The 23078-nt window shown below is 30.8% G+C and overlaps 1 protein-coding gene across 5 annotated transcripts in view; it reads right to left on the reverse strand.

Moving 5' to 3' along the window:
• Positions 1–122: 122 nt before the first annotated feature.
• LOC106464560 (serine/arginine repetitive matrix protein 1-like) overlaps positions 123–23078 on the reverse strand; it is a 44263-nt gene continuing 21307 nt past the window's right edge. For 2 of the 5 annotated variants that reach the window (XM_013924708.2, XM_022392299.1), the window contains 8 exons: positions 15597–15767; positions 13835–13947; positions 13078–13236; positions 12402–12584; positions 9626–9761; positions 3302–3469; positions 720–831; positions 123–550 (listed from right to left, as the gene is read on the reverse strand). In XM_013924708.2, the coding sequence (XP_013780162.1) occupies positions 360–550; positions 720–831; positions 3302–3469; positions 9626–9761; positions 12402–12584; positions 13078–13236; positions 13835–13947; positions 15597–15767 (1233 nt within the window). In that variant the 3' untranslated portion in view covers positions 123–359. Of the gene's footprint in view, positions 551–719; positions 832–3301; positions 3470–9625; positions 9762–12401; positions 12585–13077; positions 13237–13834; positions 13951–15596; positions 15768–23078 lie in introns of all 5 variants that reach the window. The other 3 variants (XM_013924707.2, XM_022392298.1, XM_013924709.2) reach the window with 2 other exon arrangements.

Genomic DNA, 23078 nt, shown 5'->3' on the forward strand with positions numbered 1-23078 from the left:
GTTAAAAGTTTATTAAATATGAAATAACTATTGGTTAATTAAACAGGCCACAAAACCTTTAAAATTATTTAGTATGTTTAATTAAAAGGAATGCTTATGAATATCAATTTTACCTGGTGAACTTAGCATTCTTTTCTCTTGGGAAGATAGTTCTCTATGAAGATTCTGCTCTCTCTCTTGTGTTTGTTCTCGTGTTTTTTCTTTTCTCCTCTCTCTTGATTCTCTTTCTGTCTGTTCTTTTTCTTTCTCCCTTGCTCTCTCTGCCCATTCTCTTTCCTTTGTTCTCTCTGTGTGTTCCCTTACTGCTAGGTCTCTTGCTCTTTCCCTTTCAGCTCTTTCTCGTTCCCTCATGCGCTCTCTCAATTGCTCCAAGTCTTTGTGTACAGGAGATACTGGTCTTCTATCATAAGGGCGAGAATTAGACCAATTCTGTCTGTTTCTTTCTGGTGATAATTGACGACGAGATCGACCAAAAGTTGGTGATTGTCTTCTGTGATAAAATTGTTGTTGAGTTCTGAAGGGAGGACGTCTACGTTGTGGTGATGAATCTCTATCAAAAAATTTGATGAATTCAATATTAATAAAAACCCAGAATTTGAAATGGAAAACATTTATACAGTAACACTATAAAAACAGATTTGAGCATTAAATGATAAAGGGTATTACAATTATCAATGAAGAAGTACATAAAAATGGCTTTTCAGCAATGCTAAAACTACCTTCTTCCTCTTGAAAAGGAACTAGATCGCCCTTTTCTTCCAGGATCTGGAGAATGGGACTGTGAATGAGAAGACGAAGATGATGATCTCTTCTTCTTCTTCTGGGTTTATCCTAAAATATGAACCAAAATTATAAGAATACTTAAAACTTAAAATAATTTTATCTTTTCAAATGCTTGTATGATCTCATACACCAAAAACTAAAGTACTTACTGATATTAAAAATGAAGAGCATGACAACAGTGAAAATCTTCAGAGGCTACCATAAGCTATATAAACTAAAAATACATACACATATAATTTGATATTAAAATCTGTTAAAATTAACAAGTGTTTGACAAGTGTAATACAAAATTTAAGTATCTTCCCTATTTTAGTGTAATTAGTTTTATGACCAATTTTGGATAAAATAAACTTAACAAAGACATTTAACCTGTCATTTTCAATCAGACTATGAATGCTTAAATCAAATTCTTTTAGCTTGCAAGTACATTTAAAGTACAAAAACATAGCTTCATTGATTCTAAATTAATTTGAATACGTAACTTAATACTGACTAAGAATAAAATCATAACACTTGCAATATCCATCTTTTAAATTGAAATAAATCATTCAGATATACAAAAAAAAATCTAGTTAATTACACAGAAGCTTACCTCAAAAGAGGTTCTCTTCTTGGCTTATAAAATATTTTCAATAGTATTTGAGTTAGGCTTCATGTGTTAAACCTTCATAATTGTACAGATTACTTAATATTAATGATACAAGATAGTAGGTAAACATGTTTTTATGACTCTAACAGATCCACAAGTAATGCCTAATGATCCATAATTAAAGGTTTCTGTAAATTGGAAGCCTTCAATAAGTAAAACAAATAACACTTTCTGCTGGTAGCATAATTAGTATAAATAAAGTTAGTCACTTCATCAAACAAAAAATATTATCACACTTGTTTTAACTGAAGCAAATGAATTCAAGTAAAATGTCATAAAGGAAAAAAAAATCCCAATTTCCTTAAATCATTCAAACTGAAGATGTATCACTGATATCTTATTCTTTGTTCTCACAATGAAAATAATAAACCAAACTGCATAAAACAATGTACAAACCTCCTAAATACTCTAGTTTCTGCATGGTTAAAGTTCATAAAATTTAATTTAACACTTGTATAAATATTTTAATTGTGAAATGTCCAAAAATTAGTTTTGCAAAATTTTACTTAAAAACAAAAACATTTTCTATGATTGATTAGAAAGTTGAATTTTACATATCCAATAAGTTTTAGCTTGTTTGTTATTTATATACATTTATTTTGTCAACTGAAGCAGTCAAATTTCCATTGTAAATCATAAAAACTCAGTAACAGTAACAAAGATTTACTGGTGAACAATGAAATGATATCACCCTTCAACTATTACCTTTGTCAGATATGTCAGCACATTTTGGCAACAACATTTTTCGTTTATTTATGTGTAATATATTATAGTTTTAAATAAGTAAGAAGTTATTGAATTTAAGTGTGTTTGAACACAATACACTTAATAATATATTCAATAAAAAAAAATTGTTTGCCATTGTAGGTCTTATTTACCATACTTGCTAAATCTCAACATCTTTACCTGATGTCCTGCCAAAGAAAAATATTTCTTTAGCTTCCACACAGCCACAATATAATAGAAAACCATTTTCAGGAAATAAAAGAACAAATTGTATTTCAATGTTTTGTCTTGAGATATCTTCATTACCCTTAACTCCACCCAACCTCATAATTTCCAAAAGCATAATGTGCACACAGCACCATTAGAATTTAAATTGTGTTAAAACTTTTCATCTCCTCTTCTGACGATTGCTGCCCCCATGCTTCATCCCCCTTAAAAGTTGAGAACCAGTCTAAGTTCTCAACATCCCTCTAGATAATTCAATAAACGTGTGTTCAACAAATAGTTTTACAGCTGGATAAACAGAAGGCATACAAACATAAATGTTGAGCTAACTGAAAATGTTAATAGTTGATTGGGAAAAATAGGAACCAGCAAAACAGTAAAAAATTATGAAGTGTGATGTTTTGGTTTAGACACCTAGAAATGAAAGCTTAGCTTGAACACATTTTGAATTTGTATTTATGAAATACACTAGATAAGCATTACGTAATACTAAAATATTAATTCTGCAATATTTGTAGTTAGGAATAAGTTGTTAAAATAAAATTTTTTAATAAAACTTTGAAAGTATGGACTCAAAGTGACCTGAACATTTATTAATTGGGAAAGTTAAAAAAGGTAAAATCTTGAAATCTGTAACATTGAGGTTCATTTTTCTTCATTATGTGTATCACTACCACATAAAAACAAATGTGACACTCATCATACTATATTTTTCAGGAATCTATTGTTTTGTGCATTAAATCATCAAAATACTTTTTACTACAAATATCTCACTGCGTCTATCCAATCGCCTTAATATTCTTATGTTTACACAAACAAACAGAATACCGCTGCTTATCTGCACAGTTACAAATCAACTGCATTTGAATGGCATAGTTTTCCACAACTTCTAAGAGCTTTGGCACTGAAATCACTCACATCTTTTCTTTTGATCTTGCCATCAACTGATTTCCTGACTGCAGATTCATTTTCAGAACTGCTTGACTCTTGATTTTCATGAGAACGATAGTGACGTTTGTTCTGTACAGATTCTTTCTTTGCTACAATATCTACAGCAGGCGACTCTTTTTCTTTCAATGGAGAAACCTGAGTTTAAATACAAACAGAATGTTATAATTTGAAAATCTTAAATTCATATTCACATAGCCTACCTATTAGTGAATAGACGCTCCCTTTAGAACAATAATGTACCATCTCGATGATGCCACATGCAAGTAACCCTGATGTTCAGGTACAGCTCAGTAAAGATCAGTCAATACAAACAGCTACGACACAATGGGAGGGTGTTCAAAGTTAGTGCAAAATTGCCAGGTCACTTGCAGTTCTAGTGTGTGATAATGTAGTTCCAGTCACATCAGCAAAAACAGCACAATTTAGGCACTCAAAACCAACAGATAGGACATTTTGTGCTGTACAGATTATTGGAGAATAATCCAAGTCAAACAGATGCTACTGATGAAGGACAGGTATAAGTGTTCCTCAATACCAACTGAAGTTAACTTTACGGCATGAGGTAAAAGGTAGAGTATCTAAGTAAAAGATACTTTTCTTTCCATTCATTATTGTATGCCAATTGTAGTGGACATCACAGATGTCAGCACATATTCCTTCCTTTTGGGATACTGTATTGTTTTTCATATAGTCCAGATTTTCATAATTCTCAATACCTTCTGCCTGCTTATGACAAATAACCAGGCAAGGCAGTGCTCACATTCCTTCATCATGAGTCACAGAAACGATGGTTTGAAGTTAACCCTTTTGTTTCAGGCTTGTGTAATTAGTGGAAATATATTGCCAATTTCACTTGTACAACAATACATATGATACCTCTGGGATCTATTAATGTATCTTCTCAAAAACTTGTAAGATTTTTGTTAAAGATCGTAAATATTTGGTACACAAAGAATGACATTATTTTAATCGTTTTTACTAAAAATGATATTTATCTATTGTAGTTACTTACACTCAAACTCTTAGTAAATCGAATGCAAGATGAATTTCATTTTAAGTAGTTTCATATTTCATTTGCATAATTTCTAGAACCTTCTAAATGAATATCAAAAGTTTTTAAGGTAAATATTTATATTTTATTTTTAATTTTCCATACTATATCACTAACTCTAGCTATTATCATCAACATACAATGCAATGAAATGATTAAAATTAGGAAATAGAAAAAAAAAAGACAAACTTTTTAACTTTTTGTAGAATATCTTTAAAGATTCTCCTTTGGTTAAATTCGTAATTTCAGATCTTTTCCTTTCTTGTCCTTGAGACATATTAGTGTCTTTGGCAGAGATGCTCAACCCTTAGGCAAAATTTTCGTGCACCATTTAATATCTTAAGTCTTGGTAATCGTTTAAAAATTGTTTACACCTTTCAATTATGCATTTTAAAACATAAATAATACATAATCAAGTAAAATATAAAAGTAAAAGTACGAACTAAATACAATTTAACTATCTCTAACTGTAACACATTTAGGTAAGAAACAACTGTAAGTGCTATAGTTGATCAACCAGCCAACAATACTACAGGCAGTTACATGTACCCTGTAATGAAAATAGCACACAAATTTTAAAATAACCATTGTAAGATTATAGTGCAAAACGAGCTCTTTCTAATGACTATATACATGTATATGTAACCTTTACAAGTAGGCCATGAAATTCAAACAAATCTGTTGAAGGTAGGCATGGCATGTCAGGGGTTGACAATACTTACTTGTTTCAACTACATTCATTCAGAGATCTTTGAAATGTATGAATCAAAAGGTTAAGAAACCATTTTATAGTCTAGACATACATCTATGCAATTGCAATTGTATTATTGAAGAAACAGAGTGCCAAAGTTGAGAATTTTTGTAGCTTGTTGGTCACGTGACAATACATCTGAAGTTTTAAGTAGTTTTCTAAAGGTTTTTTTTTAGATAAAGGACTCAAACTTAAGATAACATAAAACTTCCAATCATAACATACATTATAAGTTTAATTTCATTCACATACAGTGATAGTAAAGATGTTTCATTAAATTTTGAATGTAACACAGTGACTTCCTTAAAAAAGTGTTTAAAGGGGTATCTGTCGTGAAAGAGTTAAGGGTATTATTACTTTCCTATGGCTAGGCCAATCACCAGATATAAACCCTATGGAGCATGTATGGTCTATCTTTAATTGATCCTTGTGGAAGCTTCCAAAACATCCAACTTCTAGAGACACATCTATCCAAGTTCTTTGCCAGGAATGGGATGAAATCTCAAAGGTGCAAGTTTCAGATTTTTTAAATATGATGTATAACTGTGATCCTGTCTTAAATATTGCAAAGAGCAGATTCACTAAACACTAATGGTAATCTTGTACCTTTTGTTTCACATTTTTTTATTTAATGAAATGACATTTTTTCTGGAGTGTGTTTCAATTTACTTATTGGGAGGCTGTGTAAATGACAGATGAATCAAATGAAAATCCTTACTTTTGCATATGATAATGTTTTCTACATTATTTTAAAAATATGAGATGTGTTTTGCAAACTCACGTTTCTCATCTGTTTTGTGAGTAATATTTCCTATATTTTAAATTTTAAAACTTTTGAGCTCCACAGAACCATTCAACTGGAGTAAAGTCCTTATGGCCTCAAACTAGTTAGCAGTTTATACAGAGATTACTCTATTTTTTAATAGATCCTTATAGATTCCCAATTCAGAGAATCTATTTATACTGTAACTTCACCAGAAAAATAAGTTGTGATGGTGAGCACAATGGAAATCAGAAATATTACAATATTTAACAAAAACCAGATGGAGGTCCATTAGTTAAAATTTAAACTCTAGAATCTCACAGAGAAACAGACACTTGGGGTACGTGGAACTTTCACTAATCATCCATAGTTAATCTGTCTTGTAATTTTGTGACAGTTTAATTGTAAACACATTGAAATATTTCTGCATTTCACAATCCATTTCATTTGATGCACTCCAAGACCCTTTTTTTCTGGCTACATCAATCTTGATATTGCTACAAATAACAAATTCCTGTTTGTACCCTTTAAAATTAAAAAAATTGAATGTAACTGTCTATAAAATATTATACACAAATACCTAGATTATTTTGACATATATTAGTCACATATTGATAAATAATTAGATCCCACAATACATTTGCTTTAAATGTAAAACTGGAAAACAAATAAATACACATCCTGAGGGAACTGTAGATCAAGACACACGGTGCTATGTTGTGCAGCCAAAACACCCTGCAGAACACACTGTGTGTTCTTAACAGGAGTGATAGTTTAGCGATTTTCCACTTTCTGTACCTCAGACTGTGGTAGTCCAAACTAGAACACATTTCCAGTGGATGTGCTCTACTGGACCATTACCTTACATACTAAATTTCAAGGCAATACGTTAAGAATTATACAAGAAATAAAATCTCTAGTTTTGACTGAGCTTCTTCCTTTTTTTCTTCTTCACAACGAAAGTACGAAAACTTTATTTTATTGAAAAACATACTTAACTTTTATGGATTTTTTTTTTTAAATTTGGTACATTGATAGATCTTTACAACCTATAATAGGTGTCACATGTGCAAAGTTATTCAACAAAAACCACTCAATTTTGACCAAAATTTTTGTGCATGCCTATGCACAAAAGTCGCATGAATTATCAGTCAAAAATTTTTACTACAGCTTTACTTAAGAGTAAAAGTGAACCTTTTCTAGTTTTTTTGTTATTCAGGTTAAAAACATTTGACTTAGAGTTGCAAAACTACAGGGTGAAAGCACGTGTAGATACACAAGTATTGTTAGGCCAAATAAAGTAGATTAGCAGTTTCTAGCTCAAGTTTAAAAACAAATCATACGGGTGGATGGTTATTATTTACTATTCATTGCCAACTTGTAAGCATAAATTTGCTAAATTTTATGAAATTCTCCTAATTAAAGAGCATTTAGCATTACGTGATATTAGTTTAAGTGTAAATAATGATGCTTGATATGCCTGTACCAAGTGCATGCAGGTGATGACAAGAAATTGTAATCTAGCTTCCATGGTATTACTATAAAGGAAATTATTAACAGTTTTAAAAAGGAAAATTACCACCATGTATTTTAAAGAATCTAGTTGGTCCTGTAAGTAAAGGTCTCTTCCAAATAATAGAGTAGTGATCCTGAAGCCAATCTTGGTTAATATCAAGTGTCACTTTCTTACTTTCTGTGTTTTGTTGGTGTATTGACAAAAAGTCATGACATCTAATCAAAAATGCCTTAGATGTGAAAAAAAAAAAGGTGCAACCAAAAAAGGATTGAGCATGTGACTTAAAGGAATGTAATCAAAATTGGTGGCCAAACTGATAACTACACTTATAGCATTGATACAAATTTTAAAGCAAATATTTATTCATTAGTTAGCTAGGCAGCATATTTTGATTTACACACTATCATGCCCCAAGTTTGAAAAAGAAATGTGGGCATGCTAACTAACGATTGAATATTTGCTATAAAATTCTTATCAATGCTATAAGTGTAGTTACCAGTTTTGCCACCAATTTTGATTTCATTCCTTTAAGTCACACGTTCAATCCTTTCTCGGCTGCACCTTTCTTTCAGACCATCTACTTCAATAATTTTGAATGGTTAAAAACAAAACAATACTTTGAGGGAAGAAAACTCCAAGCAAACACAGAAAAATTTGTGCATTCATATATGTTGAAATTCATATTCCAGTACAAATATTTTTGTTGCCTAAACAACGTTTTAGATCAATACACCTACCCAATCTTTAATCCTTTGACTACTACACACTCTTTAAACTCCTTTCTGTGGATGTCACGTGGTTTTACCAAGTTACATTCAACATTTAATTACACCATTTTACTATCAATGTTTTAATGCAATTAGCAATATCATGTACATCACAATTCAATGTTTTAAATCACCTAAGTTTTAATTCCTTTATTTCAAAAGAAATCTTTAAAAAACTTAAAAACTTCAATTTTGTTCACAGATCTTAACATTTTGTCTCTATTACTTGAATAATTGCACATGTACAGAGTATGTGTATGTCTAGTGTGAATTTTACTCCTACAGTGCTATTTACTAGTCTAAGTTAAATTCATTAGGATCAATAACGAACACAAGAAATAAATATTCTCACCCCTTGACAGTAGCCATGCTCACCTTCTATACTCAGACTTTATATTTATAAGTCACATGTACTTATCTATAACCAATAGAAAAAGCTAATTTTAAACTACAATGCCTCAATAGTTATTTTAAAACTGGTGTGCAATATTCCATAAGAAGTGCATCAAATTGCTCAAGTATTGTTGCAGTTTTGTCCTCGCTAGCATTGTTTCTAAACTTGATACATATTTCTTTGATACAGTTAAATTCTATTTAGATTTTACTTTTATATTTTAGTTAATTATGTATTATTTGTTTTAAAATTCATATGTGAAAGGTTTAATAATTTTTTAAAATATAACTCCAGCTTCACCTCACTCTGCAAGAGCAAAAACATTTTGCCAAAGGCTAAAGTATCTCTGCTGATGATACAGTTATATCACCCAGGGGCACCCACTGACATGTGTTGAGATAAATAATAAACAGTAAAGGAGAAGAAGGGAAAATAAAACATTAAAAATAAACTATCAGAAAAGTGTAAAGATGTGAAATTATGCATATAATCCAAAGAAGATACTTTAAGATTATTTGATCAAGAGTTAAAAGGTATTTACATATTTCTATTCCTTAACTTTAAACATTTTATTGTACTGTACATTGATGATAATAACTAGAGTTAGTGATATGGTATAGAAAATGAAAAATAAAATATAACATTTTCCTTGAAAAAACTTTTGGTATTTATTTAGGAGGTTCTAGAGGTTATGCAAATAAAATTGAAAACTATATGGTAAAAAAAGTATTTCTATACTTAACATGAAAATCACCTTGCACTTGAACTATTCAGAGTCTGAGTGCAAATAACTACAATAAATAATGAAGTTTTAGTAGATAAAATCAAAATTAAATGTTTCATTTTTCTGAAACTACATGCCTTTAGAAAAATTCCTGTCAACCTTCAAACAATTTCATCCACTAGTTTTATTCTGGAGTGAAATATGATGAGAGTTACATTACATTATCTCAATGTAAAGGATTAATAACATTGTGTAACTAGTGCATTACCTAAATATTTAATTTCAAAAGCAGTATGTAAAATGCTAATAAAGATTTTTTTAGTACTTTTTGTTTGCTATTTCTATCCTTTTCGATGGAACTGGATTTCTTATTTTTTAGGTCAGCTTTATCAGATGAACAAGACGAAGACCTCGATGATGACGATGTTGATGATGATGAAGAAGTGCGCATTGACTTTTTCCTATCAAAAAGAACAATGTTTATACATACATGTATATATCTATCAATATATTCATACTAAGATCTCTGAAATAAGCTACTATATGCATAAACCAAGTAAATTTATTATATATAAAATTCAAAGAACACTTCTGTTGTAACTGGAAGAAAAAGGAAAAAAAAACAGCAGTCAGAAAATCAATCTTACAATTGATCATTTCAAGATTCAAAAATAGAATATCACAAATGATAGCCACTTCCTATAGAGTGATCCTTATTTCTAAAGTAAACTTACTATTATTATTAAGTAATATTTCAAATATATTTTATTATTCCTCTTGCTACAGGTAGGTCAAAGTGTCCAGGTCATGACTTTTCCCAGAATTACATTCAAAATTTAATTAATCTATTTTATTATCAATTTATACAAATAACCTTGCCATAAAATCATAGTTAATAAACCAATTATTAATAATACATAAGTTGTAACTTCTTAATTTTATAAGAAAATATTCAAATATATTCTCAATCTTCCCAAGTATGACAATCGTGGCATTTGTTCTCTAGGTCTTCCTCATTCTCTAGATTTTTATCACGCCTCTCTGAAGTATAGAATTTAAGGTAAATTATTCATAGATATTACTAAGGCAAAATCTAATTTTTCTAGCTTTCAATGTTATTTATTTATGGAGCCATAAACTAGAAAATCAGTCCCACTTGCCATGCCCACATGTCACATCATCTCTTTCACAAATTACCATTAATTCTCTCTGACATTTTACATTGTATCATTTCTAACCATTAGAAATGCATAGTTTAAATCTATCGATTGACATATAGTGCTATGTTTTTTTTCAGTGAAGAGCATTGTCAATTTGGTCTTCAGTTTGAAAGATTATCTTGTTGTGTTCACATCAAGCAACTGAAGGAAAGGAATTATTTTAAGCCCCTTTTGTCTTAGAAAGTCAGTGAAATTATAATGGTTATAGAACACTGTTTGCTTTGTGCATATTATTATTCTATGTTCTTAGGTGCGTTATTAAAGAAAACAGAAATTTAATGTAATAGTAACATGATTACTAAAAAATAGGCTTAAGTTTCCTTAGCAACGGACAGGAAGAAAGCAAGAGGTCAAAGGTAAGTACTATATTTCTTGTTTTTCATGTGTATTTTTCAAATATTCTTGTAAAAGTAACTAAAATGTAAAAATTAGAAACCTATTAGTCAAATTAGGTAAGATAATGAAACAATTTTCAAGAGCTTACTTCGTAAGTAACTCATGCATTACATCATTCACTACAGTAACATAAGCTATCCATTTGCCGAATGATTTACAACTTCTGTAGTAGGATTAGTAGTTAGGCATGGTTCAAAGGGCTATAAAACGATAAAATTAAATAGAAACAGATGTAGACTGTTGTGAGCCTTAAGCTATTTAAGATAAACAAGCGTAATTTTCTATTACAATCTGCATTTATTCTAGAAAGAAAAAAGGGTAATTTTGACTTTTTTTTTTTTATGTTGGTTAAAAGATCGGTCAAATCAACCGATTCTGTATAGAGTTAGAGTAAAGAAAAAACATATAAAATATAAAGTTTTACTGAAAAACAATGTTTGATATTTATTTAGGAGGTTTTAGAGGTTGCACAAATGAAATAGGAAATTCTTCAGATGAAGAAAAGTATTTTTAATCTCAACATGAAAATCACTTTGCACTTGAAGTAGTCAACACTCTTGACAACATATTCACTGATAAATCTTCAGTAAAAAGACTTAGAAAATCTGATTTTGTGTGTACAAAAACATTATGTAACAAACTAAAAAAAACAACAACTTAGTTCTCCAAAAAACAAAATTCTATGAGTAAAACGAGTGAAAAACATGTCTGAACATCCCGAGTGCCAACCAAGAAGTGAAGTTGAGCTAAACTGCACAGAGGAAGTTAGCTGTGCTAGGAGTTGTGTTGCACTCCTGTTGGTAGAGGGTTGTTGCATGCTATCACTCAGCTGCCTCACATGAAAACACGAGGGTAGGTGAGAGTATCAAGGCTTGTGGCGACGAACATTTGTGCATATAGAAGGCAGTACAAGTCAACAAAAGCTGTTATGTAAGAAGAGGTGAGATATAAATCAGAATATTTCACTACATTTAGTGTTGAGGTAGAAAGATTAAAATATAAAGTATAAAGTTTCACCAAAAATAAGTTTTGATATTAATTTAGAAGATCCTAGACATTATACAAATGAAATTGAAAAACTGTAAAATAAAAAGTATCTGTATTATTTGAATGAAAATCACCTTTCACTCAGACTGATTCAGTAAAGGCTTTGTAGACTCTCAGACAAATCTTTAGTAAAAATACTTTATTATAAAATCTGACTTTTCGTGTTCAACATACTTCAACATCTTATTAACCTTTTTGACAGATATGCTATAAATATCTTAAGCATGTGTGCATTAAACTTAATAGTATGGGGCCGATCAATCATGTATGACACAAAAAAAAATGTTAAATTTCAAAGAGAAAAAAGTAATATGAAAAATTTTTTGATATAGTTATACAATTTTGACTTGCATAAAAAATTTAAAAGCATAAATAAAAGGTAAATCAGATCAAACAAAAATTATAGTACATAAAAAGAAACTTAAAATAATTACTTACCTAGCAGGAAAAGATTTCTTACGGGTGGGTGGGGGTGAAGATCTCTGGGAAGGACTTCTGCGTCTAACTGGAGACCTCCTTAATGATGATCTCTTTCTTGGACTCTGTGACCTTAGTGACATTCTTCTTCTTGGACTTCGTGATCTATGTCGAGGTGACTTTGACTGACGTCGTGGGTAATTACTACAAAAGACCTAAGTTTGTAATAACTATGTTATGGTCACCCACTGAAATACTCACAAACTACACTGATACTTAGAATTAAAGGTGACTACAACAGATTTACATTTTTTAATTTCTAAGTTACTGACATGAAGGGGGAGGGGGGGGGGCTGTCAAAATAACATATTCCAAAGTAATTACTAAAACCTTTTAACAACAATAATTGAACATACATTATTTTGAACATTAATTGTACCTTAGTAATTTTTGAAACAGGACTGGAGAGGTGTGTGTAAAAATTAGACATTTCTATCATACTTGTGAAACAGCACAAATGTGACAGTCAAGTTACAGTATTAATGTAAAGTGAATGTAATACATATATTAGGAGCAACTTTATTTTACTTAAAAAAGTTTTTAAATAAAATCACATAAAGAGATATTATTCTATTGTTCTTATAATCTTTTAATAAAAAAAATGCAGCTCTGTGTCATAAAGAAAAATCGCATCTACCCCTCTCTTTGTCTTTTCGTCTGTGGGGATGAAGAGCGAGATTGATCTCTTGATATGTTTTTTGTCTTTGTTTCCTTATCATCCTGGCTATCAGTAGAAGAAGAATGTTTTTTATCAAACTTAGACTTCTTATCTTTTGATGGTGGTCTAGGGCTATACCTGTCAAAATCATTTTCAAATTTAAAAGAAATGACAAATATAAAAATTATACAAGTTTAAAAAAAGAAAACATTCAACCAATTAGTTATTTATAACTGCTATGCATTTTGGATAAAGAATGTAAAAAAGCTGAAAATTTAAATCTGCTAGATTTCACAAGTATTTTGCAACTAAAAATTAGAAGTTGATCAAGCACACTATAATTATTTTCTTCTTGATTCAAAACATGAATAAAAGATTAACTTGTTAGACATTTACCAGAAAACAATAGAACAGACAAAGAATTCAAAGAAAACTTCTCTTATCACCAAACACCTATACAAATGTAAGGTCAATGTGGTGAGTAAGACAGCCAAAACACCACAGAAATAAATTCAGTACTCAAAGTAAAACATTATCAGAGTTGTAAAAATTGATGAAAACTATTTACATAATAAAAAAATTACTATGTAAGATGATTATACATTTTCAGTAAAATAAACTATAATGTTAAGATGTTTTGAACACTTTCTATATTCAGTGCAAATCTTAAAAAAAAAAATATATATTCATACTCCATTACTTCAACAAGTCAAGGTACAAATTCAATTTGTCTTACCTGTCTGAGGTTTTTTCTGTCTCTGTTTTAGTTTCTCCATTTACATCACTAGCAATCTTTCTTTTTTCTTTTTCATCAATCTTCTTTATATTGGCTTGAATCTGTTCCTGTTCCTCCTTTATGTTAAGTTATATTTAATAGAAAAAAAAAAAAAAACTTAGCTTTGAACTCCGCTCTCCTCTGAGCAAATGTTTCATTAAGTTTTTCAAAGTAAACTGAAAATACTATCTGCCACAAAATACTCAAGCTTTTCTGTACATCATCTGACATGGTTGGAAAAGTTTGTTACTACTTCATGATCGTCTCTTGCAGAAATTATTGTATTTGCTCAAAGTGACTTTATAATTGTTCATGATAAATACTACAGACAAACAGATGTTTAACTATGTGCACAGATGGGGGTTAAAGTGTGCATGCAATGACTTTTTACAGAGTGCATTCAACATGGTAATATGTGTTTGATGTCAGAGTTATAAACTATTCATTGTACCCTATATTTCTGATTTAGTGTAAATACCAGAAAAAATATACAGGAATACTAAGAAAACTGAAGATACACATTTTTCAAAGTTCTAGAGCTTACGCAAATGCAATATGAAAATTGTAAAATGGACACAAATATATTTCTTGTTCAAATAACCATCAACATGCACTCTAACTTTTCAGAGTCTGAGTCAGACTGATGTTCTCAATTCACAGACACATCTTGAGTAAAAATGTTTTGTAACTCATCTGATATTATGTGTATAACAGACTTGTATATCTTACTAAAAGCTTGCCACATTTCATGTAGATACAGATAGTAAATTTGAAATTATAGTCAACATTACTTCTCCAAAATGGGGTCAGTCAGTGCACATTCTGTTAAGTACTTTTTTGGCTCACTGATTTAAGTGATCACTCATGGTAGATTAAGATACTGGAGAATGCAATTACTTTAATACGGGGTAACTATTCAAGTTTCTAAAAGAAGCAGAGGTAAGTACCACCAGAGAAAGCAATCATGGGTTGCCAAAATATGTCAGGTCCTTTATATTAAATATATATGTATTTACATAAAAGGTAATGCACTCAAAATAAGAGGAGGGATGATGTACAAGCATAAAGTCTTTTTAACATTTGTCCACAAAGTTATAAATTAGTTTCAGTCCAGATAATGCCCTCTTCCATATTGTATGATTAATTGAATAAACTTTTATCATATTTTTTTCTGTATATAATTATCAATAAGTTAATGCTTTATATTTTCAACTTATGAGATTAGGTTTCTTTTTTCACTGAAACCCAATAAAAATATTTTGCATTTCTGTAATAATGTAACATATATTTTTACCTGAAATATTTTTACGGATGACACCCTAACCCACTTACCTTCATTTGTGCAACAGCTCTGCTGCCTAATGCAATATTTTTGTGTAGGTCTTTTTTAATGTCCTTAACTGTTCTTCACGTGGAGAAACTCTCTAAACACCCGTAGCAACTTGCCATGACACACCACTGACCTAGAAGCTCTGAGCTTTTCTGTGTGCTATTAAATTCTGTTCAGTACAAACAGTATCAAAGTAAAGCCCCCCTCCCCTCCCATTGGTTCAGTGGGAAGTGTGAAGACTTGTAATGTTAGAAACTGGGTTTCAATACCTGTGGTGGGCACAGCACAGATGGCCCACTGTGTAGCTTTATGCATATCAACAAACAAAATCAAAGTAAAATTAAATCACAAAAGCTATAAATATAATTTCCAGTAATTTCTCAAAAAGCCAACCTGTCTTTTCTTAATTTCTTCCTTCTTTTGTTCAATAAATTGTGCTGGAATACCACCAATATTTTCTTCTGCACTCAGAAGAAGGCTCCACAACTCACCCATGAACTCACGAGCATTTTTTCCATTCAAAAATCCTGTTAAGTTTATCTGCATAGTTTTTGCATCAGGATACTATAAAAATAGAGTGAAAAAAGGAAAGAAACATAGCTGTATATTACTATAATATCTAAGCCACCTAAACTAGTTGATATTACAATACAGTACTTTAATTTTCATTGTTAAAACATTCTACTGAAAATTCCCAATGTTCAGAAATGTTTTATATTTTGTATGCTTAATTTTTTACAAAAATATTCTTCATTACATTACTTATCCTTTCCCAAGAATTGCCATTATAAATAAATCTCAATGTACTGTTAATTTCTTGTTTTAAGCCTACAAACAATACTTCATAAATTTTATTGAAGCTTTGACATAAACTTATAAACCTTGCATTATAAAAATATATAAATAGTAAACATGTTAAAAAGTTGAAAATAAACTATGAATTAACAAGATTTTTATCTATGATCTATGTACATAATACATCTTGTACACTGTACATTAATTTATGGCAAAAAAAGAGACTAATTTTTATCATAACCACCATTCATACCGATAAACATGTATTTAATAATTAAAAAAAAAGTGATGAAAAATAGTTATTTAATTTTATGGCAAAATTCTCCAACATATATGTATACACACACACATCAAAGTAGCTCCCATATATATGGTAATTCATGAAAATATCAAATCTTGGTCTTTCAACCCCTCATTTCTTTCAATTGGTGAAAAACTACTCCCAGCAAAACTTCATCAAAATCAGATTGTATTTGTCAGTACCTCATTAACCTTAAAGTCATTAATATTTTGCTTGATATGCACCTATCCCCTCTCCGTTGCAAACATAAATGTGACTGGACATAGAAAATGTGGACCTCTCAAGTCTGTTTCTGCAAAATAGTGATACTTATAGAGATGTAATCAAATGTGTCAACATAAATTTCATTCTGGCTGCACAACCATTATTCCAGCTTGCTTGAAAGACCTGGACATGATGTTTGTATACATTTGTTCAACTATAGGTTACCTGGGTTCAGTTATTTATTTAAGTGTTATCAAAAATCCTTGTGTGTGTTTTACTTTAATTAAATTTCCCTTAGCTAATTTTTTGGCTGTACTTCATGATCATTATATTTTTTATCATTTTCAGATCTTCAAATATGGCTGCTACATAGTTAAAAGGAAATTATTCTTACTGGAAACACCAATCATAAGATTACTGGGGCACAACTACCATCAAATTTAGAAGTTTTTTTGCAAGTGTTCTTTCATTTCCAACATAAATTGAAAGTGACAATGTAGGAGAGCTCCACAAAAACAATGAACCTCATCCTGCCCATCTGGGAAAAAACCAGCATTCGGACTAGGATTAAGCAGCAAGTGATTTCCATTAAGAGAAACAAGTTATGAAGGCCTGGAGCTCAAATCAGGAAGAGAAGAACACAAAGTTGGACCAGAAGCTATATGACACTGCCAATCAAGATGCCCTTCAGTTCATGAACACAAGAAAACAAAGTTCCTCTTTGCTGGCTTCATAACCTTTATGGATGTAAAAACATGGAAGGAGGAGGTCAAGAAGGAAAAGGAAACACACTCAGGAAAGAGTTGAAAAAGGATAAACATAGAAATGTAGAATGGAGTCCTCAGCACCAGTGAGGGCAAGTTCAGCACTGCCTGCAGAGGAGACAGGGATTTAGTTGGTGGTGCTGGTCCTTCAAATACTCTTTCACTGACAAAGTGAGTTTGGAAGAATGTGATCATTTCTGGGCTAGCCTCTGCTCTGAATCAATGCAAGATAGGTGACAGGAAAATTGTTCATATCACTGCCACAGCAGCTGCCAGCTTGAGCCAAGATGTAAGCAAGCTGAACATCAATAGGTCCTTGATTTCAAGGACAAGACGATACCACCACTCTAACCTGGCACGTAAAGTGAAAATGGAATTTCAAGTGGATGTGGCTCTCACAGTCTACAAGATGGGAAAACTGTAGCCAAATTCAACAGGCAAAGAGACACTTGATCACCTTCCAATTTTGGTGTCTGGGTCTGGAGCCAATCAGTTCCTTGTAGTGCCAAAGTTGCTGAATGGGGCAATAGAGGCCATAATTGGTGCAGTATTTGCAATTATCAAAGACTGGGGTATCACAAAGTACATTTGCAGCATGGCTTTCAAAAAGAACTCTACAAACACAGGTTACAATTCTGGAGCTTCCATTTTCTTGGAATATAAAATAGGGAAGAGACTGCTCTCATTCACAGGTTTACACCATGTGTTTGAGGTTGTTCTTGAGAAAGTCTTCACACTAACCTTTGCAGCATCTTCAAGGCCAGACATTCAACTCTTCAAGTGTTTCAAAAATAAGTGGATCCTCATTGATCAAGCTAAGTTTCAGACAGGATTGGATGACAAGAAAGAGACTTAGAATATCACAGAAGACATGAAAGAAGATGTTCTCACCTTCGTCCAGCACCAGCTTCAAGGAATACAACCAAGTGAAGATTATTGTCAGCAGCTTCACCTGACCATCATATTGTTGGGTAGAATGCCTTCTAAAGGAATTTTCTTCCAAATTTTAGTTGAACTTCTTATGGCATGTCCGCTGTAGGGCTTGAAGATCTTCATGTTCAGTCCAACAAAAGAAAATAGAAATTATTCAAGGTCACAGCAAAATAGGAGGATGGACTTCATGAACTCATTTGCTTCGCTTTGCTTTCCTCTCCCATAGTTACTTCTGTCCCACTGAATGATATAAAGTTCTTGGAAAAACTCCAAAAATACTGGGTCTCACTGATGGTGCTGTATAGATATTATTTGGTTACTTATGGTACTTAAATAAGGAGCTCACTGGCCTAGCATCTTTGACCCATTGGTCTCTCTCAATGAGAAAAGAACCACGCTGCAAGTAGTAGAGGAGGTCAGAGGAAGAGAGAATCCTCTGAAAAGAATCAAGTTACAGCTTTCTGATCTTGGAGTGACCAGAAAGCCCAGTACATTAGACTAAAAGCTTCTTCAATACTTTCGGACAATCTTCAGGACAGTGATTATGGAGCCACCCACAAACTTTCTAAGGAATTGAAGGTAATCAATGACTCCATGGAAAGATGCATGGCTCTGATTCAAAAATTTTAATAACCACTTAACTTGGAAAGAGGAACAAAGGCAGTTCCTGCTCCACATTGTTTCTCAGCATTGTACACTATGCCTATTCCAAGAAGCCCAATATAATTTCAGCCCAAAAGTAGCTAGAGCGTGAGTTCAGTACTCATCCATTTATAAAAACAATTCATTAGCAAACATATGCCACATTTTACTGTCATTTATACCAACTTTTGACCTCTGTTCAATTTGTTCTGTACTGTTCTATTGTCCTAAAAACTATTTATTCAGAAAATAAAACCTTCCCATTTTGTGATTGATTTTTTACCTCTGTGAGGCACTAGTAAATAAATCTAAATTTCCTTGAAATTTCACAGGTATTTTTCTTGTTGTGAAATGTGACAGAATGAGGGGTGAGAGCAAAAGATCCTAGCACAAACACACAAAACATTGTTTTAAATTTCATTAATATTTGCAACAAAAGCTCATTAATATCAGAAAATACATGCACATTGTTACAAAAGTGTAATTAAAAGGCAACTGGATCTCATCGTATTCAACTACCAAACACTTGGGTGCATCGATTCAATGACCTGTTATAGGTTTGTTTCATTTAAACAAAAAATAAAAATTACTGAATGAAATTGAGACATGAGATGAAGTTTCTAGTGGTTATTTTGTTTCTGCAAAATAAAAATTTTAGTTTTATATCTAACATGAGTATAAATTTGCAGCTTTGAATAGTAAAAAAGATTTCACTGTGACATTTTTTAAAGAAACATTTAAAACTACTTACCATTATTGTAGCTTCCAATTACTGATTTTTATGTTTTCTCACACTTTTGCAAAGTTTTCCATTACATTTTTAAGTCTATAAATCTGTAAATTATATTTGTTTTGCATTGAAAAACACTATGCATAGTTTGAGAGTAAACTTATGATCACTGACACACAATAAAAATGACTTTTCCCCTCACCAAAATTTACAATTTTTATCCAGGTTTCATTTAACATATGCAATAAGTTGTAAATCCATTTTATATTCATTAGAAATATAATTTTTGTTCCATTTCTACTTGGTGATTTTAATTGCCTATTCAAGCAGTTGCTTAAGCCAACAGGATCTAATTTAAATATTGCCTAAAAAACAATCTTGTTGGAAAAATGAAACTTGATATGGTAGGATGCAAAATTACCTAAGCCTATCAAATTTTGTTCCTTAAAAAAGATTTGTTTTCCAATAGTACCCCATCTTCATAATAAAAATGAAATATAAAATAAGAATGCAAGCTTTCTGAAGGCTCTGTAATAAAAAAAAACAACAGAATTGTAATTGTGGCAGAAGTGGTTTACAAACATTCTTTCCTCTAGAAAATACCACCAAGCAAAGTTTTTATTACTTCGTTCTAATCCCTACACGAGTCTCTGCTGAATATGGCTTACACAGTTAAAAATAATAGATAAAACTTTCATTATGTATTTATATAACTAATCTATGACTTCTCTAAGCTGAGACATAGGCAATTACATCATACCATGACAACTGGGGATGCTAACATTGATAAAAATACACTTTTATTGAAGTTAAAAGGTCCAAACTAATACTGTTTTGTTCAAAACTATTTTGACTACTCTCCTTAGTGGGTTATGTGTGCCACATTAAGATTAGTAAAACATTCAGAAAATTCATAAACACTAATGTTTTATTTGGAGCACACTGACATCAATCAAAAAATCAAGATTTGTAATTTTATTAAAAATTTGAATAAATAAAACCTTTTTATTGAATAAATTTGAGCAATAGTTTTGTTTCTAATATGTGGAAGATCAATAGCAAATTTATTTTCTACAATTTTTAAAATTTTGCTCTTACTCAATATAGAGATAAACAATACATTTTTCACTGTATAGAAGAAAACAGTTTAACAACTTTCCTATATCATTATATTAATTATAATCCTGATTTTTTTTTCATTAAAAAATAGTCATGTCACAGATCACAGTATGATTTATTCACAACCAAAATTCAGAATTGTCGCAGTTAAACTTGAATTGATTTCAGCAGCTATTACAAATATTCAACCATTATAATAGTTTGTTAGGGTTTTACATGGAGTATAGAATAGAATATAAAAATTTATTTGGAAGTTGTTCTATATTATTTTACGACTTAGAAGAGGAGTATTCCAACAGAATCTTAGCAACAATAATGGAGAAATAATTCTTTCATGCAACTACAGTATTCATTTACATAAATTACATTAAAGAATAACAATCAAGTACTTGTTACTCTTTCAATAGTAATTTGAGGAATAACTTCCTACATGATAATTTTTAACAAATTTGTGAAACAACAAAAATTTAGTTGCATTCCAGAGTGGGCATGGCATTTTCTTAATATTTCACTTTACAAATGTAGTACATGATTTCCATTGATTATTTAAAACGTAAATATGCGAGTTGGTTAACATTGCTAAATATATATCTCTTTATAAGCCACTATGCTTAATATACTGTGGCAAAATTCCTACAATTGCTCTTCATATATAACAAATACTCATTTTGATATCTAAATTTCTAAGCTATTTGAATCAAATTTGACATCTATAATGTTATTTAATATGTTAAGTAGCTTGATATCTTTTATAACAAAAATAAAACTGACAGTTGTCATAACACAAAACTTCAGTTGGGGGAGAGGGGATTAATAAATTTAAACTCACTACTAAAACTAATTTAGTATCTAAAAAAGACAGTTAAATAAAAAAAATGAGTCAAAATGCTAAGAAGAAATAAATCATGCTTCTTTCTAAGCCTTAAAAACTTCTTTGTGAAGCATTAATTCAAACCTAAATAAGGAGAGCTAATTAACTTTGCACAACCTAGGCTTCCTTAAACATTCAATCATTCTAGTAAACCACTTGTGTTCAGGTTTCTTGTTATTTTCTTCTGTTACACAAGGTTTACAATTACTGCTGGACCAACACACCACTGCTTGGACATTCACCATGTTAAGAACCACCTAGAAGACTGAACCAAGATTGAATAAGTCACTGTAACAAAGTAAACCTCATATTTATTTCTCTATAGCAGATGATTATGCAAATACTTTCATATAGTTGAACCATCAAAGCATCATGTTGCACTAGCAAGCATCAACTTAATCTTTTTTAGGTATACTTTGTAGCTACTAATGTACTATAGTATTTCTGTGAAAAAACAACACAAAGTCTTCCATTTATGCAACTGATTTTAATTTAAATACATGTTTGAACATAAGCTTTTTAATCAATCTATGTAGAACATACATTGATTGTTGAAATTTTAAGAGAAAAATTTACTTTCTTGGAACTTTCACATTTTCCTGGAAAAACAAAATACACATTTGAGTTCAATGTAGTAAACAGATGCTTATGCACTGTTACTCAAACGATATATTTTTAGAAACATATATGACAGCCACTGTATTCGTAAAGCATGACTATACACTTGGAGGGAAGTGAAATGAAAAAATTCTATCTTAATTTGTACCCCCTAACCTAAATGAATTAAATGTTTATTTTAGTACGCAGCTACTTAAGTAATGCATACAAGTATTAACAAGAGCTTCTTTATGACCAATTTTAAAAAAGAAAAAGTATCATCTAATACTTTGTCACTTAAAGGTTTAATATTCTATCTCACTAAGATGTGTATAGCAAAAACTTTGTTTTATTCCTAAACTATAATGTTTCATTTAAATAAAATAAGCAATTTTCTATAAACATGGCTTCATCCATATGTTAAACAGCAAACACTTACTCTAAATCAGAATTTGGGTGTTATTTAAATTTTTTCACCTTTCAGATAAAAAGATTATCAATGACCAAATTGTTTTCTTCAAGTAGCTCATAATCACACATGTATGAAAACCTAAAATATTTGACAAAATGATGCAACATACAATTAGCTGACCCATTTTTCTTACTCATAACTCATCCTGAAATCAGTAGTTAAAAAATTACAAGTGCACTGCACAATCAAGGCTAATACAAATATATCAAGTATCATCACCATTTAAATAAGCTGAACGTGTCCCACATATTGGGCTCCTGATCAAAATGGATATTTACTTGGTCCTGCCATACTGTTTGAGATCCTTTATATAGCTTGCCAAATCACAGATACCAGACTGCCACGATGTTTAAAAAAAAAGTGACATGGTATTTGGAAAATATTTTAATGAAGTTTTCATTAAAAAAAGGGTACATTTTGTGTGTGTGTGTGTATATATATATATAT

This window comes from Limulus polyphemus, unplaced genomic scaffold, assembly GCF_000517525.1.
Source record: "Limulus polyphemus unplaced genomic scaffold, Limulus_polyphemus-2.1.2 Scaffold1688, whole genome shotgun sequence".
NCBI classification, from domain to species: domain Eukaryota; kingdom Metazoa; phylum Arthropoda; class Merostomata; order Xiphosura; family Limulidae; genus Limulus; species Limulus polyphemus.